This window comes from Glycine soja, chromosome 13 (genome assembly GCF_004193775.1).
Source record: "Glycine soja cultivar W05 chromosome 13, ASM419377v2, whole genome shotgun sequence".
Lineage (NCBI taxonomy): Eukaryota > Viridiplantae > Streptophyta > Magnoliopsida > Fabales > Fabaceae > Glycine > Glycine soja.
Genome location: NC_041014.1, coordinates 19252700 through 19265749, shown reverse-complemented (window position 1 = coordinate 19265749; position 13050 = coordinate 19252700). Strand labels below are relative to the sequence as shown.

At 34.6% G+C, this 13050-nt stretch overlaps 1 protein-coding gene across 2 annotated transcripts; it reads right to left on the bottom strand.

Moving 5' to 3' along the window:
* Window positions 1-5002: 5002 nt before the first annotated feature.
* Window positions 5003-12420, bottom strand: LOC114382546 (oxysterol-binding protein-related protein 1C-like). 2 transcript variants are annotated; one of them, XM_028342047.1, is made up of 11 exons: window positions 11728-12420; window positions 10748-11104; window positions 9400-9499; window positions 8775-9223; window positions 8498-8653; window positions 7733-7900; window positions 7501-7641; window positions 7169-7399; window positions 6777-6890; window positions 5190-5358; window positions 5003-5103 (listed from the first exon to the last, which is right to left on the bottom strand). In XM_028342047.1, exons 1-11 carry the CDS (start codon window positions 12196-12198, stop codon window positions 5087-5089), a joined length of 2373 nt encoding a protein of 790 aa, XP_028197848.1. In that variant the 5' UTR covers window positions 12199-12420; the 3' UTR covers window positions 5003-5086. The 2 variants fall into 2 exon arrangements, with proteins under 2 accessions (XP_028197848.1, XP_028197849.1); XM_028342048.1 differs by having other exon boundaries at window positions 8775-9220.
* Between the last annotated feature and the right edge of the window lie 630 nt (window positions 12421-13050).

The following is a 13050-nucleotide window of genomic DNA, read 5'->3' as shown; positions in this document are numbered from 1 at the left end:
TTCACCATGTGAAAAACTAGTTTATTCCATTAGACTCGATTCTTGTTGGTATCAATACACTCTTTTAAACATATATCTTAATATTGACTAAAGATTCATTAAAAATTAAAATTTTTTATTTTTATGATTCTCATTTATTATTTAATGAATTTCACTCAATATTTTGTAATTTCTAACAAAAAAAATATTATTAGAGTGTGTTTGAGAATATGTTATTCATTCATCTACACGTTTTATTCATTTTAAAAAAGAGGAAGTTTCTTAGGCTGAAGCTGCTTTTTTATTATTATTATTATTGGTCCACACTGCTTTCAGTTTGCTTTGGTTTTGTTCACATTGTCTTATATAGTTCCATGATTGGCCCAAATGCACATATTTAATGCCTCAAGCATCATGCGTGTATGTACCTGTCCTGTTTTATTCATCATGATGATGACAGAGTTTCATTTGCTTTGCCTGTTTCTTTGTGTTTGCATTGGTTTTGATAACCATGTTAATATATAGATATGGTCCCATTGTTGGATCCAAATGTGTCTATTTAATGCCTCATCGACCTTATCACCATCATGTTAATGTAATTGCAAGCCCAAATAAAACCTGTTGTTCTTCATCCCCAAGGTTAGGGGAAAATAGATAAAATTTGTCTAGTTCAAATTGAAATTTCATTTCAGTAATAATCTGTGAGTGTAAATTATTTAGATAAAACTCTAATCTTAATTAAACTAACATGACCAAAAACGTCATTTAAATTTTATTTAAAACTTCAGTCCAGGAAAAGTCGTGCCATTGTACCAAAATATCTGCATATACGCAATAACTTCTTTTTTCTTACGTGCGTTTCCCATTTATACAATAGTTGATGTCAGGATGAAATTGATTTGGGGCCAGTTGTTGACTCACACTTAAACATCCTTTCTATAATTAGAGTGTGTATAATTTCAGTGAGAATAATAAAAATCGATTTTGACCGCAGTTAAACTTATTTTATAAAAAATGTATATATTTAATGGTAAGCAAAATTAGTTTTGCCTCAAAACCTCGGTTTGAAAGTGATAAAAATACAGCTTTTGCATTGAATGGAAGATTTCATACTAAATTTTATACCAGACTTGCTTTCAAGATAAAAAAAACATCCGAACATAAATTATTTCACTTAAAAATCAATTTTAACTAAAATTAGTTTTATAAGATTTAATTAATTGCACACTTAAACTGGCTAGACTATATGATCAGGACAAAAAAATAACATAAAATATTACTCATTTTCTAATTTATGTCATCCAATTTTATCGTAAAGCACCTATTAAAATGAAGCCTGGTAGAATTAAATTGGGAGCCACTGGCACTAGGTCTTTGTTAAATGGGCTTTCGAAGGTTTATAAGATTGGGCTGACTCTTGGGCTTCCACAGAGGGGTATTGATGATTTGAAAGGGCTAAAACTTCCACCACCTCCAATTATTACTTCTTGCACCCCATTGCATTGCAGAAAACTCAATCCAAAATGTAAAAATGTAATGAGATGCATGAAGCAACAATCTTTGACAAGACAAAGGAGGAACCCTGACTCTCTTACCAAATAAATAAATAAAGCGAGTGACAAACCATAGTGGCATTTTTATTTATTTTTTCTATTCATGAAACATTTTTTATGACTCTTCAGAATACAACTTTTTCTTTCTATTTCTCTCCACCTCAATTATCTTATAAATTTTTCTGTATGTTGACAACGAAAAGGCATATGATTCATATGTTGGAGTGATACAAATAGCAGTAAGGAGCATGCACGCATGCAAGTACGGAGGGGTAAAGCGTTAACATAACACCTTCTAGAAGAGGTTTAGGGGAATAAAGGGATATTATTGTTAGGATCTTGTTGAATCACGAACCTTTCTGTTAAGCTTTCTGTTATGGTCGTTGAGCCTTGTTCCTTCTGTAGAAACTATAAATGTACGAAAGATGCTTTGTGAATAGAAGAAGAAAAAGAAGAAATTCCTCAAATTCCCTAAACTCTCTATCTCTCTCTCTTTCTCAGGAGGTTACTTGGGCCTTGAAAGCCAAGCTCTAAAATGGAGCTTTCTCTTTTTATATGATGAGAAGATTGGGGTTCAACAATACATGCATCAAATGGATTGATGGATGTCTTGTTTCTAGCTCAGTATCGGTACTTGTGAATGGTAGTCCCTCAAAAGAATTTATGTTGCAAAAGGGATTAAGACAAGAAGATCCACTTGTTCCTTTCCTTTTCACTATTGTGGCGGAGGAATTAAGTGGCTTAATGGGGAAGTGATCTCTAGAAATCTATATAGAGGCTTTAAAGTGGGGACTAAGGAAGTGGAGGTCAATTTGTTACAATATGCGGATGACACAATTTTTGTGGGAAAGTTCAATGTGGATAATGTGGTGATCTTAAAAAGTATGATGAAATGTTTTGAACTAGTTTCCGGTTTGAAAGTGAATTTTCACAATACTGATTTGGAGGTATTGGAGTGGAAAATGGGGAAATGGAGAGATTCTCAAAAATTTTAAATTATACAATTTTGTCTATTCCATTTGTATATTTGGATATTCCTATCAGTGCAAATCCTAGAAGGATGGAGACATGGGAGTCAATCATAAAATTTTTTGACAAAAAGCTTGCATCTTGGAAACACAAACATCTTTCCTTTGCTGGAAGAGTTTGTTTGATCAATTTGGTACTTCTCTCCCCTCTTCTTTTATCTTTTTTTTTTTAATTTCAGAAGGAATTTCCAGGAAATTGGTAAGGATTCAAAGAGGTTTTTGTGGGGTTTTGAGGATGGGATAGAAAAAATATCTTGGGTTGGGTGTGAGAAAATTTGTTGTCCTAAGGAGGATGGAAGGTTAGGTGTTAAGGACATTTCTTTGCTTGCTAAATGGAGGTGAAATATTTTCCACAATTGAGGAGAAATTTGGAAGAGAGTGTTAGATTCTACATATTTGGGTTGGCAAGGAATGTGTGATGGTGGTTCAACACCTAATGAGTCAATTTGGTGGAGGGTCATAAAGAAGGTGTGTGGAGGACAAGTGGATTTGTGGTTTGAAGATATGGTGGAATGGAAAATAGGAGAGGGGTCACATACTAGATTCTGGAAAGATAGGTGGTGTGGGAGGGAGAGATTACAACACAAATTTACAAAGTTGTTCTTTAACTCGGAACAAAAGGAGGATAGTGTAGAAAAGATGGGGTCATTGAGAGATGATAGATGGGTTTGGGAAATTAGATGGAGGAGAGAGTGATTTGAGTTGGAGAAGCATTTGCTGGAGGAATTTTTAGCATTGATAGATAATGTTAATATTGAAGACATTGGAGGGGATCATTGGGTTTGGACCGTGAATCCATCAAATATATTCAGGATTAAATCCACTTATCTTGCATTGCATAATTTAAAGGTGGGACCAAATGAGGAGAAAGTGTTCAAGCAGCTATGACAAATCAAATTCCAAATAAGGTTTCTTTTATGATTTGAAGAGTTTTACATGATAGGTTACCTACAAAGGTGTATTCAACTCTTGGAATATGGCCTTGCTTGTGGTTTGTGCCATCAATATGAAGAGGATATTTCACATGTTCTCTTCTCATGCAAAGTGGTACAAACTATTTGGTGGAGATGGTATGGACCATTGAAAATTCAAATGGTTTCTCATGCTATAGCTTATGATCATTTCCGTCCAATTTCACATGGATTACAAGGACAAAAACAAAACAATTGGTGGTTAATTTGGGTGGAGCTCCATTGTGTGAAATCTATGGCAACAAAGGAACAAATCTATTTTAGAAAGACAAATACCACATGAAGATAAGGTATGACAAAAAATCCTTTTTGATGTAACGTCTTGGTTAAAAGCATTAAGCATATCAAAATGATTTCAATGTATCGTTCCAACAATGGCAACTGAATCCAAGTATTTGTTTGGGTATTTGTCGAGGAGTGGTGTTAACAGTAATTCTTGGTTTATTAGAGAATGTATCTTTTTCATATACAACATATTTGTATAGGTTAAGATTCATTTTTTAATAGGTGATGTAATCTTTTTATGTACTATTAACAAGTTGATGTAGGGGAGAGTACCTATCTTTTATTTTCTCGGAGTGGGTAATATCACACACTTCCGTTGATACTATAAAGCCTTGGTGACTGCCTCTCAAGCACTTTGTAACTATTATAGCACCTCTGATGCATTTATAATATACATATTCATTGCTGAAAAAAAAATATTATACATTTTTCTATCTTCTTATTTCTTTCTTTATTGTACATTTTTTTTCTCCAAGAAAATTGTATATATGCGAATTCTCTTTTCTAATCAGCAAGCTGATGAGCATAAATATACAAAACTCAGTAGAATACTGAAAAAGAAATGGGCCAGTGGCTTAGATAGTGGAAGCTCCTAAACAAATTACTGTTATGTCATTTACACTCCGAAATACCGCTTTCTTCTACTTACCTGCATGCTGTTAAGTTCCGATTATACAACACTTTCGTTTGGTATAGTTGCATTACAATCAAACCCAAAACTGAAACAATTGCCTATAGTTTTTTTTTTTTTTTTTTTTTATAGATGAATTGCCTATAGTTGTAACCTCAATTATTATTGTTTAAATTGTTAAAAACATGAAGGTTACTAAAGATACCCATCAGAATAAATCACATGGTTTCTAATCCTATAAAAAAAAATAAGACTAAGAAAGATATTGGAGAAAATTATCGAAAACAATTAATAATATCTTTGCAAAATTAATTTTTTACTAAAGATCTCGTATGATCTATTTAGCCAACTTCATTCATGAGACTATCATTGTTACTTATTAGTTTATAAGCCTTTTAAGTACGTACACTTCAATTTTTACTACCAATTGAACTAATGATAAGAGTGCGATTTAACAAATTAATTGTATCAAATGAAATTAGGAAAGCATGTTTATGAACCTGAGTTGAAAGAAATTTAATAATTTAGTCCCAATATTAATAATAAAAATAATGATGACATAAAATGAGACTTGGAATAGAAAAAAAAGAATTACATTATTACCTGCTCATATTTTCAAATGATTTACTATCATGAATTTCATGGGGGAACATTCACTGCGATGTAGCAGCCGTAAGACACCCATTAGTAAAAAAAAAAAATAGAGGGAAAAGATTGAAAAACTAGAACGAATATTATTGACCTTCGTCTGAAACATGATCAGAAGGAATATGGCCAAAAATGTCAGGACAAGAGTTCCAATTTCCTTGTTTTCGGGCCTCCCAATACCCTCCTAAGTAGCGGTAGGTGCCACTTGCTTTATCCCTACCAAACCACCGTGGTTCCCAACCGCTCTCTTGCATTTTCCGAGCCTGAATAGTGAAAAATACCATTCAAACAAATATCAAATAACAAACATAACTAATGAAGTTGACATAGAAAACAAGTACTATAGCATAAGGATTTGACTCCTCTAATGTGCAAAGTGATGTTGAGATTTTGGCAACTTTGTAATTTATTTTATACATCATGTATGCATTACAATTACAATTTCAACCGTCAAGTTTTTTAGTTATTGGTTATCACTTTATTTTTTAAACTACACCATTCGCTTTAAATTTTCAAATATATGTACATACACTATGTTATTTACTCCACTTTCCTCCCCACAAAAATATCGGTTGAAGAATTTTTTACCTTATCTAACATTTAGGCAAAGAGCCAATCCGCTACGTGTCTGACCTCATCAGTGGTAATAAAAAATGTAGATACTATTACCATTTAGTAGGGAATTATAAGGTTAATTTGGTAGTTGAAGGGAAAAGAGAGAGGGGGGGAGAAATCGCTGGTTAGAATTTCTCCACTAATAAAAACTAATAAGACTAACTACTAACATTGACCAATAAAAAAAAATTATTACTAAGTGAAGTGGCGGTCAACAACAACATGATCAATTGTCCCTCTTGATCATATTTCCCCAATACCAAAAGTCATAGAAGTGTTGATGATAATCAAAGATAAAATTGCTCCGCACCCAAAATAAATTAAAAATATTATTGGTTTTCAACTGAACACAACCTACATACTAACCGTTCCATAGACAAGGAATTAGGATGCTGATATCCTTGAGCTAAATAGCATCTTTCTAATCCCTTTTTACGACGAAGGGAAGAATCAACAATCAACTAGATGTAAATAAGCACTTTAAGTGAAAAGAGATAGGAGAAGGTATTAAAAAATATAAAAACATTATAAACTGAATGATAGGATATTTCCAATTTAATTAATTATAAAATAGACACCAATATTGCTTGGTCAGAAAGATGGGAATGGGCAGAAAAGTTGCCAGTATCACACATTAAGAGTAAATCGGTCAAAAGTGTTTCCATTAAAAAGTAAAACAGTTAGTGCTTGGTTATGTTATGGGAATAGCTATTAGTGTTAACTGTGATTCTTGTCTTCCACAAGTAGTTGGCATTTGATGACAGTCAAGGCATTCTAGCTGAGGATTTGAAGCACTAAATAATCTATTTCCATCCTCAGGTAGCATTCAACGTCTAGACCAAAAGGAACGAGATGAAATCCCACAGAAAAGATTTGTTCAAATTTCCTTGATTTCACCCTTATTAGTAAACCAAGATGTACTAAGTTATAATCTCTTGTCCTATTTTGTTCTAGTTTTAAATCAAACATATAGCAAACTCCATATTGGGTAGTGTCCCATTCCAACATAATGCTAGCCTACAAGTGAAACCAACAAAGGAAATACAAAGTAAACTGAAATATTTACCTGGCGTTGCCGCTGTTCTAGCCGCAACTTTTCTGAATTTGCCATATCATATTCCCCATTTTCCAAATGCCTCTGATCTGGTCTTAACCTGGAATCAGTAGGTGGCAGCTTTTCCTACTTATGCACAAACAGAAGTAATAATAAATGTCGAGCACAAGCACTCACAATATGCAAAATATAGTGATATGAATATTTTGGTCCTTTTATGTTAAATTTAAATTATTTTATATAGCTCCTCCATGATATAGAAATGATCAAAACGTTTCCTTAGTGATGCAAGCACTAATAATGGTGGTAAAAAGGTATAAAATATAGCACATTTTTCCATTATAAAGAAAAAAAAAAGGAAGATAAACTGGCAACACAAAAGAAAGTATCAGTTAAAAAAAGACCTTTAATCCAGGGGTAAGTTCATTTAATGTGATGGCAAACCGAGTAAAGTTATATCTAGTGGGAAACTTGGGAGGCTTGCTCCGCTTCCATAGTAGATGGGCATCTGACATAGATTCATAACCCTTCCCTTTCCCACTGTAGTCTCCATTAATATAATACATGCTGTCATCCCATTTTCCGAGTAATGTAGACAATATTTTCCCATTTTTATCCTGAACAATACCATGAACCTGAGAGAAGTTCACATGTCAAGTACTATTTTAGACAGAAGTTAATGTCATAGCAAAGACTAGCCTCCGTAAAGATGGAATCCATGAAACAGATATAGCACCTGGTGAGGATTCCGGTCAATTATAGATTGCTCCTTGAATTTCAGATTACAAGAGTAGTCTTGGTTTCCCTGTATACGCATTGTACCATAATGATCACAATACAGCTTCCCCAATATGAGATTGTATATTGATGTAGTAACCTGAAATAAAAGCTCCAAACCAGTTTAGAACCAAATCTGGACACAGAATTCGTTGTGGCAAATGGACACATGGTAAGCAGTTAAAATATACCTTTCTCCACTGGAATACTTCACCATCATCAAATTCCAAAGTCAAAATGCCAACAGGATCAAGCTGAATTGACCGACCCCAAAATTTACTCTTTAAGTTGCTATCTCCCCAAAATTTCCAACCTGTACCCTCACAGTGACATGCTACTATCATTGGATGATGACTGACCTGAGAGAAAGCAGATATATAATAATTTCAAAACAGAAACAGACATATTCTAAAAGGCATAATCATATCCAATGTTGAAATTCAAATTATATTTCCTTTCATTGGGTTCTATGGAATTTAAGCACCCAATCACATTATTTTTCATTCATCAAATTAAGTGGAGTAGTTTTAAGATTCTACTTGAGTTCTTCCAAAAGCAAGAGAAGTTCTAAGGACTTCAAATAAGCATGATTACTTATTAGTTATTAATGATTTGTAGGAAATTAAGCAAATAATAAGCTCAAATACATTATATAACAACAGCAAATAACAAAGTCACATTTCACACACATAGACCTTTTAATGCTCGCAGCTGGCCTATCAATGATAGGTTATCTGTAAGTATCACACTAAGCACTGATTAACCTTGGAACATAACCTCCCTAATATAGTAACATCCAAATACACTTCCTAACATTTTTGTACCAAAAGAATAACATGTGGCTTTCACTTTCTCTATGCTACTTTTTTAAGATATCAAACATTACGTGATAAATACATACATATATGATCAAAATACTAAAAAAAGGATCATCTATTAGATAATATCAATTAGACCTTCTCTGAGAAAAATCGAATTCCTTTATCTGGAAAGTCAGCCTCATATGTTTCCCCTAGTAATGGGTTAAATGGTTTGCAAATTCTCCCTTCAGTTGAAGCATAGGCAGATATAGCAAACGCAGCAACATTGAGAATTCTCATGAGACTATTACCCTGCATAACATTATCAATGAGTTAAAATAGTTAGAACATTGCACCCAGTCATACATTGAAGAACTAACAGCAAAGTAAAAAACATGGCAACATGAAACTTGGGTTCCTTCTCCAGACTTACCCTTCTTCCCCATTCATATGCACGGTCTATAAGATACGAATATTCCATTTCTTCACAACATTTTTGCAGAGATGAGAGAGGCTCATTAAAATAAACAGGAAGGCAAACTTTAGTTAGATCCTTCCCAATATTATCCTTAATCATTGACCAAAGACTGACGCCTTTCTCCTTTTCAACAGGGTCAGGCAATTTCCTACGTCGTTTAACAGAAGGATAGTTGCCTCCAACAGATTTAATTGAAGGATCTACATCCTCCTCTGATTCAACTGTATAGAGTCCATCATCTGAAGAGAAAGATGAGGCCCTAATATCAGATCCATTACTTTTAAAAGAATTGGATGATGATAGAAAATCACGAGTGTCAAAAAAAGCGGAGTCATCTTCATCTGTTTCTTCCTCGGCTGCATCATTTCTCTCGTTATCATCCTCAGACTCACTTGCACTTGCTTCTGGATCAAAAAGTGAAAATAAAATCGAAAATGGAAATAGTTCATAAAAAATCAGAGCATCAAAGATAGTACCTGCCATTTAAGCACTTCTAGTTTCAAGAAAATGCACAACCAAAACCGAATCACACAATCAAATGATCTTAACCATATGAACGGGTCACCATTGAAGAACTTACCACTAGATTTCTCCTGCCTCAATCTAGAGGAAGCCTCTTGATCATTCAACTGTCTTTGGCTCTCGTCAACAACAGTGTTCTCCAGATCAACCTTTTCTGTCTACAATAATAAAGTACAAATAAAAGATTTTTACTACACAAGGAGAATAAAATGCTAACCATAAGCAATATGTTAACAAATAAAAAGAAAGCCTTTTAAAAAAAAGAGATCAAACAAAAACTCTCCAAAGCCAAAGAAAACCATTTTGTTTATAACCAGGGAGGGAACCATTAAAACATGGGTAATTCAATGGATGGGCTTTAGTATAAAAGGTCACACCTTACCAAGAAATATTGACATATTTTGCATTTCAAAGATAATCAAGTCCACTGACTCTCTCCTAATTAAAATAAAAATAGCAATTTGGGGGAAAGAGTAAAATCTCAGGAAGGCACATTTGTAAAATCATTAATGCAGAAAACATAGCGGTCTATTAATATGTACCTTTCAAGTTCTTGGCTTATACATTAAGGTGAAGTGGTGAACAAGCTTATTGGCTAAACAAAAATATAAGAACACTCAAAATTATATAGCATTTTATGATTAGTCAATCCGCTGCACCTTTGCATGCATGGCCATTAACTGGTTGAAAAATTATACAGCAAGCTAAATAAATACAACCCAAAAATACATCTCATCAGTGTCTTATTTCAACCTACACAATTTTTATAAAGAACATTCAGTTGTCCATATATATCAATAGTCCAGTTATCCAAAGATTAATTTTTAACAGAATTCTGCTACAAATACGTTCCAAAATCATCACAAATAAGAGTGAATAGAAGAGCCTCGACCTCAAGACCCACTAACCATAACTTCACTCCTTTTGGATTTAAGATTTATATCTTAGAGACATTATGATACCAACAAACCCCTACTTGAGGCACCTATCTAGTTAAAAAAAAAAAAGTCTCAATATGAGATATGGAACTAACTGTTCGTCACAAACCTATTTAACAAGACAGGGAAAAGAAATGAACAGAAGAAAACTGAATATTATTAATTAAAGTTGCACCTCTGTCAAGTGAACCCAAAAAACAAGCCATTGGATTTCGGTTCTAGGTTGTGTACAAAGTATAAAAGAAAAAGGGAAAAAACCTGAAAAATTACACATCTGATATTTGACAGGATGATAATACACTATTCTCTATTTTCTCTTATAAATGAAAAGGAGAAAGACAAGGCTCCCTCCCTTCTTTCCCGCAAATCTTACTACTAAGAATGACCAGCTTTCTTTGCAGTAGTAGAAATCCACCAAGAATAGCCAGTTTGACTGGCATGAAGTTTTCTACTTTTCATTAAATGTACCTCTAATTGCCGCAAAGTGTCGATTAGCGTCACCTGCTTCTGCTTAAGCAGCTGAAGCTGGTTTTGCAGCGCAGCGTACTCATTTCTCATAATTTGCTCAGTGTCCTGAATAGCTGCCTCACTTACACCTTCCTCCATAAGCCGATGCCTCAGTTTCTCGGTTGAAACGGCCACATTGTCCACTGGCGCCATCAGCTCACTGTTGGAAATGCGGGGAAACATATCTTTCACAGCCTGCAGGGCTTCCACCCATGCCACTCGATCCTCCCGGGTGTCGGCCCTCAAGTGGAGTCTCTTAGTCCCAGTGAAAACGGAAAACCTCTTGTCATCCGACCTGCTCTCTCGAATAGTCGAAATCTACACACACAAACACAGAGAGTCAGAGATCAATGCAACAAACAGAACTCCTCACTCATAATGCCAGAAAAAGAAAGGAAAAAACGCCATGCCACCCCATCAAAGTTTCTATACATTAATTAACATGCCATCTGATAAATTATTAATAACCAATGTTCTAAAAAACGTCCGCCACCACAATGTCATGTTTTTTACAATTTCTATGACTACCACCCCAACTGCGGCCACATTTGTCTCGATTTCTTCAATATCAAGGATAGTGACTAATTCAAAACTTTTTCTTTTACGAAACCACATATATCCTCGACAAGAAGCAATCAGGTTCGAACCGAGTAGAACCACAGTGTAATTTAAAAAAACTTCGTTAACAACCAATTCCATCGATCATCAATAAAAAAATGAACACTAGATGTCATAAATCTGATATTCAGATTCATAAATGAATAAACAAGTTAAGACTTACTAATTAAAACCTCTGAATTACTAATTTCGTAACCGGTGTTCTCCCAGCGTCGTAACCGAAACCGAAGCGAAATTAAAACGGAAAATAAATAGAAACAGGAATAGGAATTGAGTAAAAAGCGGAAGCAAATGAAAGAAGAGGAAATTAACGAGGAATGGACCTTGAGATGGATTTCGCCGAGGGGCTTGCGGCGATGGTTGACGGCGTGATTAGAATTGCGGTTGCGAGAAATCATGCGCGCGGATTCGTCGCCGATGACTTTCGATCCCTTCTCGGTTTCGGAGTTGACGACGATCTTGTCGGGACCGTGAATCTTGTAGTAGGAGAGAACACCATCTTGTAGCACGAACCAGCGCGGCCTCCATCCTTTTCCGTAGTTCACCCACTTGTGTAGAATCCCCGAGATTCCGTTCCCGACGAGGTCGTTGATTCTGACGTCCACCGCCGCCGGCGCCGGAGGGAGGCTCGCGCGGCCGCTTACGCCGCCGTTGGAGAGGCAGAGGTGGAGCTGAGCGTGGCGAGGGGCGGAGTCGGATCTCCCGGGGAGAGGGGGCATGGCGATGGCGGGGGCGGCGAATGGGGCCGGGGAGGAGTTGTCGGAGACGGCGGAGACGCAGCAGAAGGGATGCATTAAAGGGTGGAGTCGGCGGCGGCGCCACCGGGAATGAGGGTGGTGGTGATTGAATGATGAAGGTTCATGGTATGTGTGTGTTTTTGTGATTGGAAATTGGAATGGGGAGAATGGAAATGGAAGAAGGAAGAACGAAGAAGAGTCAAGAGAGGGAGACTGCAAGTTCGCGTGAAGGATCCGGAGATTCAAAAACGGTTACGTTCTAAGTGCTCTAACTAAAATAATTTGGCTAAATAAATTTAATGGATAAACTATACAAGAGTTAATAAATAGTCTATGCATATTATAAAAAAAAAATTATATATTCTTGTTTAATTACAAATTGAAGTTTTATTTTTTTTTTCAGGCTTTTATTCGCTATAAACAATATTGTTCCTGCATGTTAGAATTATGATGTACGACAAAATTTCTTCTTTTGATATTTAATAGCTGCATATATAAGTTATCAATGTGAATTATTTTAAAATAATTTTATATTATTATTTAATCATAAAATCAATTTTATTTGAATGATAATTATCAATAAATTTAGATAAGACATAATCCGTAAAAAAATTTACAATAGATACTTTTTTTCTCTAAAAATTAAACCCCAAGAATAAATGGTAGTGGGTGAAAAGAAAAATAAGTGATAAAAAAAACTGCATATTGATTTGGAATTGGACACACCTTTCTTAGTAGGAAAGTTGTTGTGTACCTATAGAATATGTCGATATACATCCTTTCATAAAGTTTATAAAGAAAGAGCAATAAGAAAGATACATTGCTTGTAAAAAAATTAAAATATTAATTGTATTTCATTTTTATTTAATAATTATTTTACATTAAAATATTAGAAAGATAATAATTAAA

What these genes read in the sequence shown, in the direction of transcription:
- LOC114382546 (XM_028342047.1), bottom strand. Translation starts at nt 12,198, where the DNA reads ATGCATCCCTTCTGCTGCGTCTCCGCCGTCTCCGACAACTCCTCCCCG. An exon ending in TCGGCGAAATCCATCTCAAG is followed by an intron (nt 11,105 to 11,727) that starts GTCCATTCCTCG and finishes TTGTGTGTGTAG; the next exon opens with ATTTCGACTATTCGAGAGAG. An exon ending in TAGAACAGCGGCAACGCCAG is followed by an intron (nt 5,359 to 6,776) that starts GTAAATATTTCA and finishes TTCACTATTCAG; the next exon opens with GCTCGGAAAATGCAAGAGAG.